We start from the raw sequence: 16,030 nt of genomic DNA, 5'->3' as shown, positions 1-16,030 counted from the left end.
TCTATGACTATGCCCAGGAAGGAAATACATGACGTAGGGCGGACGGTTTTTTCGGGTGCCAGGGGGACCCCGAACTCCTTAGCTATCCACTCTAGGCTCCCCAAAATAGTATCACACACCTGGGAGTTAGGCGGTCGTACACACCAGAAATCGTCCAAGTAATGGACCAATGACTCAAAACCCGAAATGTCCTTTACTACCCACTCCAGAAACGTGCTAAAATTCTCGAACAATGAACATGACAACGAGCAGCCCATTGGTAAACACCTGTCGACAAAGTATTCCTCTTCCCAAAAACAAACGAGCAATCGCTGACTACTAGGATGTACTGGCAGCAGCCGAAAGGCTGATTCCACGTCCGTTTTTGCCATTAAGGTCCCTCTTCCTTATTTCCTAACCCACCGCAAAGCCTCATCGAAGGATGCGTAAACCACGGAGCATAATTCTGGGTCGATGCCATCATTAATGGACTTTCCCCTTGGGTAGGAAAGGTGGTGGATCATGCGAAACTTATTCGGTTCCTTTTTTTGTACTATCCCCTAAGGTGAGAAAATTAGATCTTGAACTGGTGGGGACTTAAATGGACCCGCCATTCGGCCTAGCAGCACTTCTTTTTTTAATTTATCTCTCACAACTTCCGAGTGCTGATAGGCCGAACGAAGATTTTTTAAACTTTTTTGTATTTCAAATGTCGGGGAAGGAATAATGAAACCGTCTCTAAAGCCTAGTGTTAGTAGGTCTGCTTTTGCTCTGTCTGGAAATCTATTTAGATACGGGAGCATCGCGTGTAGCTTGATTGGCGTTTGACCCCTGACCATAACCTTGTCCTCTTGTCTTTCCGCTGTTCCTGCTAAAACATTTGGCTGCACCGTGATTGGACCCGTTACATGTTGCACACGCGTGCTTGAATCTACAGCGGGGTCCAAACTTGCATTGACTGTCATTAAATTGCCAACACAAACCCGTTTTTTGCGTTCCTCCTCGGGCCTGAAAACTACCTGCCGACTAGCTTCGTGACCCATACCCAACATGGCCAGAATTACCGGCCCACCCCTGAAAGGGGTTTCCATGTCTATGATTATGTGCCATAAACTTCAACCAGAGGCTAATATTCTTCTGATCCCATCTAATTGAAGGACAAATGGCCTTACGCTGGCGAAATTGCTCGTCATAACGTAACCACGCATGTCTACCATATGTCCTGTAGGCCTCCCCAATGGAGTCCATATAGCAAAAGAGTTGCGAGCAATTTTCAGGCGCTTTCTCCCCAAACAACACTCGCCAGAATAGCGAAGGCCTGTAACCAATTTGTAAATGTTTGCAGTATCACCTGCCCTCGCCGGCCTTCCTCTTCATCCTTTTTTGTCCCCCCTTTTCCAAATCTCTCGAAACTCAACTTATTCGAAGGAAAAAGTGAGAAAATATCCACGTACTCATCTTCCCAAATTTTGTCCTTAACTTCTTTTTTAAGATGAGCGCCTAAGGGCCCAGAGAAAGAAATATAAAACTTCCCCTCGTGCCCTGTCGTCCGATCGACTATTCTACTCCTCCCCTAACGGCAATGTTTCGGACTGCCCTATGGCGCTTTCGCTCACACTAGCTCCCCCCTCTGTGGAGTGTACGGACTAGTCCATGCCGATAGGTGTGCTGGCCCGGACCCTTCTAAGCGGTCTAGCCTATTTTGTAAGCTTGTCAGCAACGCAATCAATTCGTTGCTGGGTGAATTGGGGGTCGATGTACCGGGGATTCCGTATTCCCTAAGTGTCCCCTGCGAACCGCCACCCCTATATGACAGGCCCGCTACTAAGGACGGACAAAACACAGAATCATAATTACCAGGCCGCCAGGGCGTTGATGTCCCTCCGGCCGTCCCGGGTAAGGAATCCTCCGCGTTGTCCTCCTCGGCACGGTCCTGGTCGGGCTGCCACGCAGATTCCATGAAGCTTGCTTCGGAGGCCCTTGACGGCCGCATGTCCCCAGGATGACGACTTAGCCGACCGGTGTCTTTGCCTCTCCTCCCGGGATGTTGCTCTGGTGACGTGTTGGTGTCCCTAATCTGCCGCGGCCTGCTCCTCCTAACATCCCCAAGGCTCTGCTGGTCCCCGTAGGGACTTCTAACGCGGCGATGTGATCACACAGGCATGTCTAGTGAAAGCCTTTCGGGGGACTTAATGTTGCAGGTGGGTCTAAGGGGTCTCCCATTCCCCTCCGGCATAACAATGCCCAGCCCCCCCACTAGGACTATTCTGACCGGGCACCTCCCTGGACGGCATATCTCCCTGGGTCCTTTCTAAAGGACCCCGGAAACAAGATGGCGGCACCCGTGTCCAGCGCTCGGGGTGACTTCCGCCCAGCACTGTGGGGGAGCCGTCACGCTGTATGCCTGCGGTCGGGGCCCGCAGCCGCACGCTCTGTCCAGCGGGGGGGGGCGCCGCGCCGTCGGCCCCTATCAGCGGTGCTATCGCCGCTCTGTACAGTGAGGGGGCCGCCGCGTTGCGAGCCTCCACCAGCAAAGGTGAGGGACCCGGTCTGCCTTTCTATCGCGGGTGGGTTGCCGCTCTCCCCGCCCAATACTGATGGGGGATCGCTGCAATGAGGGGCCTGCTCTGAGGGGGGGCCGCTGTGCTGCGCTTCTTGTCCCTGCCTGGGAGTCCGTAAACCCCCGCTGCAGGGCTAGCCCCCAGTGGTCCCCACTGAACGGATGCCCCGCAACTGCTGCACCCTACCACCGCCCGCCTCCTCTGGGATGCTGCTCCCAACCTCCCGAAGGTCGAACGCCGGGACCTGATGGGACCCCCGCTGCTGCCTAAGATCCTATTTATAGAGTCCTCCAGCAAGCCTGGAGGATGCATGCTGGCTGCCTGCTGAAGCTTCCCTATCAGTTCTTCCATACCGGTGAGTTCTACGGGCGGCTTCTGGGTGGGAGAGGCTGATGAGGTCTTGCTGTCCAGTCGTCCGGAGGTCAAAGAGGGCTTCGTTAACCCCGGTCAGTCCTTTCGTCTGCCTAGCCCCGCCTCTACTACCTACGTCATATCCCCTTTCCCTCTTGACCCCCACCCTTGGGCTCATCGTACACAACCTCCCCCCCTCTGCTGTACCTGTGTCGTCCCGCCCTCCCATTGTCATGTCAGCCTCCCCTTATCACTTTGTTCCCATGTCCAGCTGATACTGTATATACTATGCAGAGCCGTATGTGTCCAGTGTATACTATGCAGAGCCATATGTGTGCAGTATATACTATGCAGAGCCGTATGTGTGCAGTATATATTATGCAGAGCCCTATGTGCAGTAAATACTATGCAGCCGTATGTGTGCAGTATATACTATGCAGAGCCCTATGTATGCAGTATATATTATGCAGAGCCGTATGAGCAGTATATACTATGCAGAGCCGTATGTGTACAGTATACACTACGCAGAGCCGTATCTGCAGTATATACTATGCAGAGCCGTATGTATGCAGTGTATACTGTGCAGAGCCGTATGTGCAGTATATACTATGCAGAGCTGTATGTGTGCAGTATACACTACACAGAGCCGTATCTGCAGTATATACTATGCAGAGCCATATGTGTGCAGTGTATACTATGCAGAGCCGTATGTGCAGTATATACTATGCAGAGCCGTGTGTGCAGTATATACTATGCAGAGCCATATGTATGGAGTATATATTATGCAGAGCCGTATGTGCAGTATATACTATGCAGAGCCGTATGTGCAGTATATACTATGCAGAGCCGTGTGTGCAGTATATACTATGCAGAGCCGTATGTATGGAGTATATATTATGCAGAGCCGTATGTGCAGTATATACTATGCAGAACCGTATGTATGCAGTATATACGTATTATGCAGAGCCGTATGTGCATTATATACTATGCAGAACTGTATGTGTGCAGTGTATACTATGCAGAGCCGAATGTACCATATATACTATGAAGAGCCGTATGTATGCAGTATATACTACGCAGAGCCGTATGCGTGCAGTATATATTATGCAGAGCCCTATATGCAGTATATACTATGCAGAGCCGTATGTGCAGTATATATTATGCAGAGCCGTATGTATGCAGTATATATTATGCAGGGCCGTATGTGCAGTATATACTATGCAGAACCGTATGTGTGCAGTGTATACTATGCAGAGCCGTATGTACCATATATACTATGAAGAGCCATATGTATGCAGTATATACTACACAGAGCCGTATGTGTGCAGTATATATTATGCAGAGCCCTATGTGCAGTATATACTATGCAGAGCCCTATGTGCAGTATATACTATGCAGAGCCGTATGTGTGCAGTATATATTATGCAGAGCCGTATGTGTGCAGTATATATTATGCAGGGCCGTATGTATGCAGCATATATTATGCAGAGCCGTATGTGTACAGTATATACTATGCAGAGCCGTATGTATGCAGTATATATTATGCAAAGCCCTATGTGCAGTATATATTATGCAGAGTCATATGTGTGCAGTATATACTACACAGAGCCGTATGTGCAGTATATACTATGCAGAGCCGTGTGTGCAGTATATACTATGCAGAGCCGTATGTATGGAGTATATATTATGCAGAGCCGTATGTGCAGTATATACTATGCAGAACCGTATGTATGCAGTATATACGTATTATGCAGAGCTGTATGTGCAGTATATACTATGCAGAACTGTATGTGTGCAGTGTATACTATGCAGAGCCGAATGTACCATATATACTATGAAGAGCCCTATGTTTGCAGTATATACTATGCAGAGCCCTATGTGCAGTATATATTATGCAGAGCCGTATGTGAGCAGTATATACTATGCAGAGCCCTATGTGCAGTATATACTATGCAGAGCCCTATGTGCAGTATATATTATGCAGAGCCGTATGTGAGCAGTATATACTATGCAGAGCCCTATGTGCAGTATATACTATGCAGAGCCCTATGTGCAGTATATACTATGCAGAGCCCTGTGAGCAGTATATACTATGCAGAGCCCTATGTGCAGTATATACTATGCAGAGCCCTATGTGCAGTATATACTATGCAGAGCCCTGTGAGCAGTATATACTATGCAGAGCCCTATGTGCAGTATATACTATGCAGAGCCCTGTGTGCATTATATACTATGCAGAGCCCTGTGTGCAGTATATACTATGCAGAGCCCTGTGTGCAGTATATACTATGCAGAGCCGTATGTATGGAGTATATATTATGCAGAGCCGTATGTATGCAGTATATATTATGCAGAGCCCTATGTGCAGTATATACTATGCAGAGCCGTATGTGCAGTATATACTATGCAGAGCCCTATGTGCAGTATATACTATGCAGAGCCCTGTGAGCAGTATATACTATGAAGAGCCCTATGTGCAGTATATACTATGCAGAGCCCTGTGTGCATTATATACTATGCAGAGCCCTGTGTGCAGTATATACTATGCAGAGCCCTGTGTGCAGTATATACTATGCAGAGCCGTATGTATGGAGTATATATTATGCAGAGCCGTATGTATGCAGTATATATTATGCAGAGCCCTATGTGCAGTATATATTATGCAGAGCCGTATGTGCAGTATATACTATGCAGAGCCCTGTGTGCAGTATATACTATGCAGAGCCATATGTATGGAGTATATATTATGCAGAGCCGTATGTATGCAGTATATATTATGCAGAGCCCTATGTGCAGTATATACTATGCAGAGCCCTATGTGCAGTATATACTATGCAGAGCCCTATGTGCAGTATATACTATGCAGAGCCCTGTGAGCAGTATATACTATGCAGAGCCCTATGTGCAGTATATACTATGCAGAGCCCTGTGTGCATTATATACTATGCAGAGCCCTGTGTGCAGTATATACTATGCAGAGCCCTTTGTGCAGTATATACTATGCAGAGCCCTGTGTGCAGTATATACTATGCAGAGCCGTATGTATGGAGTATATATTATGCAGAGCCGTATGTATGCAGTATATATTATGCAGAGCCCTATGTGCAGTATATATTATGCAGAGCCCTGTGTGCAGTATATACTATGCAGAGCCCTGTGTGCAGTATATACTATGCAGAGCCGTATGTATGGAGTATATATTATGCAGAGCCGTATATATGCAGTATATATTATGCAGAGCCCTATGTGTAGTGTATATTATGTAGAGCCGTATGTGCAGTATATATTTTGCAGAGCCCTGTGAGCAGTATATACTATATAGAACCCTATGTGCAGTATATACTATGCAGAGCCGTATGTGTGCAATATATACTATGCAGAGCCGTATGTGCAGTATATACTATGCAGAACCGTATGTATGCAGTATATACGTATTATGCAGAGCCGTATGTGCAGTATATACTATGCAGAACTGTATGTGTGCAGTGTATACTATGCAGAGCCGAATGTACCATATATACTATGAAGAGCCCTATGTTTGCAGTATATATTATGCAGAGCCCTATGTGCAGTATATATTATGCAGAGCCGTATGTGAGCAGTATATACTATGCAGAGCCCTATGTGCAGTATATAATAATAATAATAATAAATTTTATTTTTATAGCGCCGACATATTCCGCAGCACTTTACATTTCAGAGGGGATTTGTACAGACAATAGACATTACAGCATAACAATAATCACATAGATTATAACAAATACCAAGAGGAATGAGGGCCCTGCTCGCAAGCTTACAGTCTATGAGGAAAGAGGGAGACACGAAAGGTGGGTGGTAACAGTTGCCCTGATTGTATGGACCAGCCATAATGTTAAGTGTGTAACCAGTACAGATGCAGAGGGCTAATGGATGCATAAAGCATGTGGGAACATGATGCGGGGAACCTGGTTATGGTAAAACTTTTGGCTCTGCCACACAGGGATAGATTAGGTTAATGTGTTGAGGCGATAGGCCAGTCTGAATAAATGCGTTTTCAGGACACGCTTAAAATTGTGGGGATTGGGGACTAATCGTATTGACCTGGGAAGTGCATTCCAAAGAATTGGCGCGGCACGTGTAAAGTCTTGGAGACGGGAGTGGGAGGTTCTGACTATTGAGGATGCTAATCTCAGGTCATCAGCAGAACGGAGGGCGCGGGTAGGGTGGTATACTGAAACAAGGGAGGAGATGTAGGGTGGTGCTGAGCCATGGAGGGCTTTGTGAGTGAGGGTAATAAGTTTATACTGAATTCTGGAGTGGATGGGTAGCCAGTGTAATGACTGGCACCAGGTAGAGGCATCGGTGTAACGATTGGTGAGGAATATGATCCTGGCTGCAGCATTCAAGACAGATTGGAGGGGGGAGAGTTTGGTAAGAGGGAGACCGATTAGAAGAGAGTTACAATAGTCGAGACGAGAATGAATAAGAGAAACAGTAAGAGTTTTTGCAGAGTCAAAGGTAAGACAGAGTATATACTATGCAGAGCCCTATGTGCAGTATATACTATGCAGAGCCCTGTGTGCATTATATACTATGCAGAGCCCTGTGTGCAGTATATACTATGCAGAGCCCTGTGTGCAGTATATACTATGCAGAGCCCTGTGTGTATTATATACTATGCAGAGCCCTGTGTGCAGTATATACTATGCAGAGCCCTGTGTGCAGTATATACTATGCAGAGCCCTATGTGCAGTATATATTATGCAGAGCCGTATGTGAGCAGTATATACTATGTAGAGCCCTGTGTGCATTATATACTATGCAGAGCCCTGTGTGCAGTATATACTATGCAGAGCCCTGTGTGCATTATATACTATGCAGAGCCCTGTGTGCAGTATATACTATGCAGAGCCGTATGTGTGCAGTATATACTATGCAGAGCCCTGTGTGCAGTATATACTATGCAGAGCCCTGTGTGCATTATATACTATGCAGAGCCCTGTGTGCAGTATATACTATGCAGAGCCCTGTGTGCATTATATACTATGCAGAGCCCTGTGTGCAGTATATACTATGCAGAGCCCTGTGTGCAGTATATACTATGCAGAGCCCTGTGTGCATTATATACTATGCAGAGCCCTGTGTGCAGTATATACTATGCAGAGCCCTGTGTGCAGTATATACTATGCAGAGCCCTGTGTGCATTATATACTATGCAGAGCCCTGTGTGCAGTATATACTATGCAGAGCCCTGTGTGCAGTATAAACTATGCAGAGCCCTGTGTGTATTATATACTATGCAGAGCCCTGTGTGCAGTATATACTATGCAGAGCCCTATGTGCAGTATATACTATGCAGAGCCCTGTGTGCAGTATATACTATGCAGAGCCCTGTGTGCATTATATACTATGCAGAGCCCTGTGTGCAGTATATACTATGCAGAGCCCTGTGTGCAGTATATACTATGCAGAGCCCTGTGTGCAGTATATACTATGCAGAGCCCTGTGTGTATTATATACTATGCAGAGCCCTGTGTGCAGTATATACTATGCAGAGCCCTGTGTGCATTATATAGTATGCAGAGCCCTGTGTGCAGTATATACTATGCAGAGCCCTGTGTGCAGTATATACTATGCAGAGCCCTGTGTGCATTATATACTATGCAGAGCCCTGTGTGCAGTATATACTATGCAGAGCCCTGTGTGCAGTATATACTATGCAGAGCCCTGTGTGCATTATATACTATGCAGAGCCCTGTGTGCATTATATACTATGCAGAGCCCTGTGTGCATTATATACTATGCAGAGCCCTGTGTGCAGTATATACTATGCAGAGCCCTGTGTGCATTATATACTATGCAGAGCCCTGTGTGCATTATATACTATGCAGAGCCCTGTGTGCAGTATATACTATGCAGAGCCCTATGTGCAGTATATACTATGCAGAGCCCTGTGTGCAGTATATACTATGCAGAGCCCTGTGTGCATTATATACTATGCAGAGCCCAGTGTGCAGTATATACTATGCAGAGCCCTGTGTGCAGTATATACTATGCAGAGCCCTGTGTGCAGTATATACTATGCAGAGCCCTGTGTGTATTATATACTATGCAGAGCCCTGTGTGCAGTATATACTATGCAGAGCCCTGTGTGCATTATATAGTATGCAGAGCCCTGTGTGCAGTATATACTATGCAGAGCCCTGTGTGCAGTATATACTATGCAGAGCCCTGTGTGCATTATATACTATGCAGAGCCCTGTGTGCAGTATATACTATGCAGAGCCCTGTGTGCAGTATATACTATGCAGAGCCCTGTGTGCATTATATACTATGCAGAGCCCTGTGTGCATTATATACTATGCAGAGCCCTGTGTGCATTATATACTATGCAGAGCCCTGTGTGCAGTATATACTATGCAGAGCCCTGTGTGCATTATATACTATGCAGAGCCCTGTGTGCATTATATACTATGCAGAGCCCTGTGTGCAGTATATACTATGCAGAGCCCTGTGTGCATTATATACTATGCAGAGCCCTGTGTGCATTATATACTATGCAGAGCCCTGTGTGCAGTATACACTACGCAGAGCCGTATATGAGAGCGGACCCCTCACTCTTCTCCATCACCTGCTCCTGAGGACACACTCTTATAATGAAGCAGCTACATTGCGCTCCCTGTCACCGCCGCCCGCAGCCCGACTCCTCCCACGTATGTGACACGTCACGTGGTCATGACGTCAGTAATCCTGTGTCCGTCTCAGCCACATACTCCGGGACAGCCAGTGAGCGCGCAGTGGGCGGCTCCGCGCAGACGTCTCTCCCTCCCTCTGGGTTTATTGAGAGTTATAACAAGAAATCCAGTTCAGAGGGAAAGGGAGCGAGGGCGGGCGGAGATCGGCTGCGGGCGGCGGAGCACGGACGGGAGCAGCGCGCCTCTCCGCCTCCACACACAGCCGTTTGGGAATTTGTACAACTGTCTCCGGCAGACGCCTGCTCTGCACTCTGACGCCTTCCAAGTTGCGGGCTCGCCTCCGTCCTGCTGCACAGTGATCAGCCGCTGCTGATGGGAAATACAAGTGGCTGCATTCATGCGATCTGCTGCCATGGATCCTACGATCGGTGCTGGAGCCGGCGGACAGGATGATTGATCCGCTGCACCGGAGCCTGCAGATTGTGAAGTTGGCATGGTCGCCTTTGGTTTGGTGCGGGTCCCGTGCAGTGCCGGTGTGAGAGCGCAGCACCCCTGAGCGCTGCCTGCACCTGCCGGGATCGTCGTGCTGGAACTAATCACTGGCAGCAGCCTGATGCGGAGGAGCTCGGCGGCCACAGGCTGTCCTAGGAGGATTCCTCCCGTGCCATCACCTGCCCAGCAATAGCTACACACCGCAGATGTGAACGTCACCTTAGCGGCGGACTGCGGCTTTCCTCCACCATCCATGTCCTGACACTTCTCCCGGCTCATCAGGAGAACTTGCCTCTGGACTCGGAAACCGTGTAAGTTGTGCAGCCTGTAGTGATGCAGACATGAGCTCCAGCCTAGGTATTGTGTGTAGCTGATGGCAGGCGAGGGCTTGGTGCAGCCTCCGGCTGGATGCTAGCAGTATATAGACAGGAGGACTCCAGAGCCCAGGCACAGAGGCACACACTGTATATAGGCAGGAGGACCCCAGAGCCCAGGCACAGAGGCACACACTGTATATAGGCAGGAGGACTCCAGAGCCCAGGCACTGAGGCACACACTGTATATAGGCAGGAGGACCCCAGAGCACAGGCACTGAGGCACACACTGTATATAGGCAGGAGGACCCCAGAGCCCAGGCACAGAGGCACACACTGTATATAGGCAGGAGGACTCCAGAGCCCAGGCACTGAGGCACACACTGTATATAGGCAGGAGGACCCCAGAGCCCAGGCACTGAGGCACACACTGTATATAGGCAGGAGGACCCCAGAGCCCAGGCACTGAGGCACACACTGTATATAGGCAGGAGGACCCCAGAGCCCAGGCACTGAGGCACGCACTGTATATAGGCAGGAGGACTCCAGAGCACAGGCACTGAGGCACGCACTGTATATAGGCAGGAGGACTCCAGAGCCCAGGCACTGAGGCACGCACTGTATATAGGCAGGAGGACTCCAGAGCCCAGGCACTGAGGCACACACTGTATATAGGCAGGAGGACCCCAGAGCCCAGGCACTGAGGCACACACTGTATATAGGCAGGAGGACCCCAGAGCCCAGGCACTGAGGCACACACTGTATATAGGCAGGAGGACTCCAGAGCCCAGGCACTGAGGCACCCACTGTGTATAGGCAGGAGGACTCCAGAGCCCAGGCACTGAGGCACCCACTGTGTATAGGCAGGAGGACTCCAGAGCCCAGGCACTGAGGCACCCACTGTGTATAGGCAGGAGGACTCCAGAGCCCAGGCACTGAGGCACCCACTGTGTATAGGCAGGAGGACTCCAGAGCCCAGGCACTGAGGCACCCACTGTGTATAGGCAGGAGGACTCCAGAGCCCAGGCACTGAGGCACCCACTGTGTATAGGCAGGAGGACTCCAGAGCCCAGGCACTGAGGCACCCACTGTGTATAGGCAGCAGGACTCCAGAGCCCAGGCACTGAGGCACACACTGTATATAGGCAGCAGGACTCCAGAGCCCAGGCACTGAGGCACACACTGTATATAGACAGGAGGACTCCAGAGCCCAGGCACTGAGGCACCCACTGTGTATAGGCAGGAGGACTCCAGAGCCCAGGCACTGAGGCACCCACTGTGTATAGGCAGGAGGACTCCAGAGCCCAGGCACTGAGGCACACACTGTATATAGGCAGGAGGACCGCAGAGCCCAGGCACTGAGGCACACACTGTATATAGGCAGGAGGACCGCAGAGCCCAGGCACTGAGGCACACACTGTATATAGGCAGGAGGACCCCAGAGCCCAGGCACTGAGGCACACACTGTATATAGGCAGGAGGAGCCCAGGCACTGAGGCACACACTGTGTATAGGCAGGAGGACTGCAGAGCACAGGCACTGAGGCACGCACTGTATATAGGCAGGAGGGCTCCAGAGCCCAGGCACACACTGTATATAGACTGGAGGACTGTAGAGCCCAGGCACTGAGGCACACACTGTATATAGTCAGGAGGACTCCAGAGCCCAGGCACTGAGGCACGCACTGTATATAGGCAGGAGGACCCCAGAGCCCAGGCACTGAGGCACACACTATATATAGACAGGAGGACTCCAGAGCCCAGGCACTGAGGCACCCACTGTGTATAGGCAGGAGGACCCCAGAGCCCAGGCACTGAGGCACACACTGTGTATAGGCAGGAGGACTGCAGAGCACAGGCACTGAGGCACGCACTGTATATAGGCAGGAGGGCTCCAGAGCCCAGGCACACACTGTATATAGACTGGAGGACTGTAGAGCCCAGGCACTGAGGCACACACTGTATATAGTCAGGAGGGCTCCAGAGCCCAGGCACTGAGGCAACGCACTGTATATAGACAGGAGGTCTGGGCTCCGATCAGGGGAGGACTCCCAGGCACAGAGGCACACACTGCAGCTGGCAGAATCCTGGTAAGGACTTGGGCTTGTATTGGCCCCAGTCACACAGGGAGATGAATTGTGCAGCAGACAGAGGGGGGATCAGGGGATATATGTGTGGGAAGAGCATATTCTGCGTGATGAGATAAAGTGGAGGGTCGCATCGGGGTCCAGGATGCTGTGTTGGTGGAGCAGAGGGGTCTTATTTTGCAGATGTGAGGAGTTGTGCTGGGAGCAGCCACTTAGTGCATGCATACTAATGTCTCGCTGTGTCGGAGAATGCCTATATGTACTTAGATCTGCCCAAATGCTCCGAATTTGATTGTTTTGTGTGATTGTGTTGACAGCTGCTGGCTCCAATTAGAAATGAGATGTAAGGCATCTTGCAGTCCACGCACGCCTCCTCTTGCAAATCGGCACCATTCCTCAGTGACAACCCTTAAATCCTAAAATCCCCGAAAACAAAGGAAGCACATTATCATGGACCTAAGGGATTTTTACCTGTTGGCTGCTCTTATTGCCTGCCTAAGGCTGGATTCTGCCATTGCCCAAGAACTTATTTACACCATAAGAGAGGAGCTGCCTGAAAATGTGCCGATTGGAAACATACCAAAGGACCTGAATATCTCCCACATCAATGCTGCCACCGGGACCAGCAACAGCCTTGTGTACAGACTGGTTTCCAAAGCGGGTGACTCTCCTCTGGTCAAGGTGTCCAGTACCACCGGAGAGATCTTCACGACCTCCACCAGGATAGACAGAGAGAAGCTCTGCGCCGGATCTTCTCTGGCCGATGACAATGAATGTTTCTTTGAACTTGAAGTGGTCATTCTGCCTAATGACTTTTTCAGGCTTATCAAGATCAAAATAATCGTCACAGACACCAATGATAATGCTCCTATGTTCCCTTCAACTGTGATTAATATCTCTATTCCTGAAAATACTCTAATAAACAGTCGATTCCCAATTCCGTCAGCGGTCGACCCTGACACGGGCTTCAATGGAGTGCAACACTATGGACTGTTAAATGGGCAAAGTGTTTTTGGACTGGATATAGTGGAGACACCTGAGGGAGAGAAGTGGCCACAACTCATAGTGCAGCAGGTCCTGGATCGAGAGCAGAAAGATACTTATGTCATGAAAATTAAAGTGGAGGATGGTGGAAACCCTCAAAAATCCAGCACTGCTATCCTTCAAGTTACAGTAAGTGATGTGAATGACAACAAACCAGTATTTAAAGAGAGTCAAATAGAGGTGCACATCCCCGAAAATGCTCCCATAGGGACCTCTGTAATTCAGCTGCATGCAACAGATGCTGACATAGGTAGTAATGCCGAAATCAAATACATTTATGGTGCCCAAGTGACATCTGCTACCAAAAGACTATTTGCTTTAAATAATACCACTGGATTAATTACAGTTCAGAGACCGTTAGACAGAGAAGACACTGCTGTTCACAAGTTAACTGTCCTAGCTACAGATGGCAGCTCCACACCTGCAAGGGCAACAGTTACCATCAATGTGACTGATGTGAATGACAACCCCCCTAACATTGATCTCAGGTACATTATAAGCCCCATCAATGGAACAGTGTATTTATCGGAGAAAGACCCAACCAACACTAAGATCGCTCTAATCACCGTGTCGGACAAAGACACCGATGTAAACAGCAAGGTCATCTGCTTTATTGAAAGAGAAGTCCCCTTTCACCTAAAGGCTGTGTATGATAACCAGTACCTACTGGAGACTTCTTCATTGTTAGACTATGAGGGCACCAAAGAATACAGTTTTAAAATAGTTGCAGCTGACACTGGCAAGCCAAGTCTCAACCAGACAGCCTTGGTGAGAGTGGAGTTAGAGGATGAGAATGACAATCCTCCAATATTTACCCAGCCTGTAATTGAGCTCTCAGTGTCTGAAAACAACCGCAGAGGTCTATACTTGACTACTATCAGTGCCACAGATGAGGACAGTGGGAAGAACGCAGACATTGTTTATCAGCTTGGCCCCAATGCTTCTTTCTTCGATCTGGACCGGAAAACTGGAGTTTTGACAGCCTCCAGAGTTTTTGATCGAGAGGAACAGGAACGTTTCATTTTCACTGTCACGGCCAGAGACAATGGTACTCCACCACTGCAGAGCCAGGCGGCCGTCATTGTGACTGTGCTAGACGAAAATGACAACAGTCCTAAGTTTACACACAACCACTTTCAGTTCTTTGTATCCGAGAACTTACCAAAGTACAGCACAGTGGGTGTGATAACCGCTACAGACTCGGATGCAGGAGAAAACAAAGCCGTCACACTCTCGATACTTAATGACAATGAAAATTTTGTCCTGGATCCATATTCTGGTTTGATTAAGTCTAATGTGTCCTTTGACCGAGAGCAACAAAGTTCTTACACATTTGATGTCAAAGCTGTTGATGGAGGACAGACTCCACGTTCCTCCACGGCCAAAGTAACAATCAATATAATGGATGCTAATGATAATAGCCCTGTAGTTATCTACCCTCCATCCAATACATCATTTAAGCTGGTGCCTCTTTCAGCCATTCCTGGCTCGGTGGTTGCAGAGGTGTTTGCTGTTGATATTGACACTGGAATGAACGCTGAATTAAAATACACCATTGTTAGTGGGAACAACAAAGGACTGTTTCGAATAGATCCAGTGACGGGCAACATTACCCTTGAAGAGAAGCCTTCTACAACAGATATAGGCCTGCACCGACTCGTGGTCAATATAAGTGACTTAGGATATCCCAAGCCTTTGCACACTCTGGTGCTTGTGTTTTTATACGTCAATGAGACAGCTGGGAATGCCTCCTACATTTACGATTTGATCCGCAGGACTATGGAAACTCCTTTAGACAGGAATATTGGGGATAGCAGTCAGCCCTACCAGAATGAGGATTACCTGACAATTATGATTGCCATAGTGGCCGGAGCCATGGTGGTGATCGTAGTCATCTTCGTGACTGTTCTTGTTCGATGCCGGCACGCGTCAAGGTTTAAAGCTGCCCAGAGGAGCAAACAAGGAGCAGAGTGGATGTCTCCGAATCAGGAAAGCAAGCAGAATAAGAAAAAGAAAAGGAAGAAAAGAAAGTCTCCGAAAAGTTCTCTGCTGAACTTTGTAACGATTGAGGAATCTAAACCTGATGATACTGTTCATGAACCTATCAACGGGACGATTAGTCTTCCAGCCGAGCTGGAGGAACAAGGGATGGGACGCTTTGATTGGGGTACAGCTCCTCCAACCACCTTCAAGCCTAACAGCCCTGACCTAGCTAAGCATTACAAATCTGCCTCTCCGCAGTCTGCTTTTCATCTTAAAGCAGATACTCCGGTGTCGGTGAAAAAGCATCATGTGATTCAGGAACTCCCTTTGGACAACACCTTTGTGGGGGGTTGTGATACCCTCTCCAAACGCTCTTCCACTAGTTCAGATCACTTCAGTGCCTCAGAGTGCAGCTCCCAGGGAGGCTTCAAGACTAAAGGTCCTTTACACACAAGACAGGTAAATGAGCACTTTTACTGGTCTATAAGTACTGCATACAAGTGCCCAATCAACCAGTATTAAAGTGCCGGTATGCCTTCATACGGT

At 48.7% G+C, this 16,030-nt stretch overlaps 1 protein-coding gene across 2 annotated transcripts in view; it reads left to right on the top strand.

The window, feature by feature from the left end:
* Positions 1-9,703: 9,703 nt before the first annotated feature.
* Positions 9,704-16,030, top strand: part of LOC141094514 (protocadherin-9) — a 95,179-nt gene continuing 88,852 nt past the window's right edge. The window contains exons 1-2 of one of the 2 annotated variants that reach the window (XM_073580362.1): positions 9,704-10,368; positions 12,775-15,943. In XM_073580362.1, coding sequence (XP_073436463.1) covers positions 12,908-15,943 — 3,036 coding nt within the window. In that variant the 5' untranslated portion in view covers positions 9,704-10,368; positions 12,775-12,907. Of the gene's footprint in view, positions 10,369-12,774 lie in introns of both variants that reach the window. The other variant, XM_073580363.1, reaches the window with a different exon arrangement.

The sequence above is a fragment of the Dendrobates tinctorius genome, unplaced genomic scaffold (genome assembly GCF_039654945.1).
Source record: "Dendrobates tinctorius isolate UK_male_01 unplaced genomic scaffold, ASM3965494v1 ptg000064l, whole genome shotgun sequence".
NCBI classification, from domain to species: Eukaryota; Metazoa; Chordata; class Amphibia; order Anura; family Dendrobatidae; genus Dendrobates; species Dendrobates tinctorius.
This window is presented reverse-complemented; position numbering and strand designations above follow the sequence as displayed.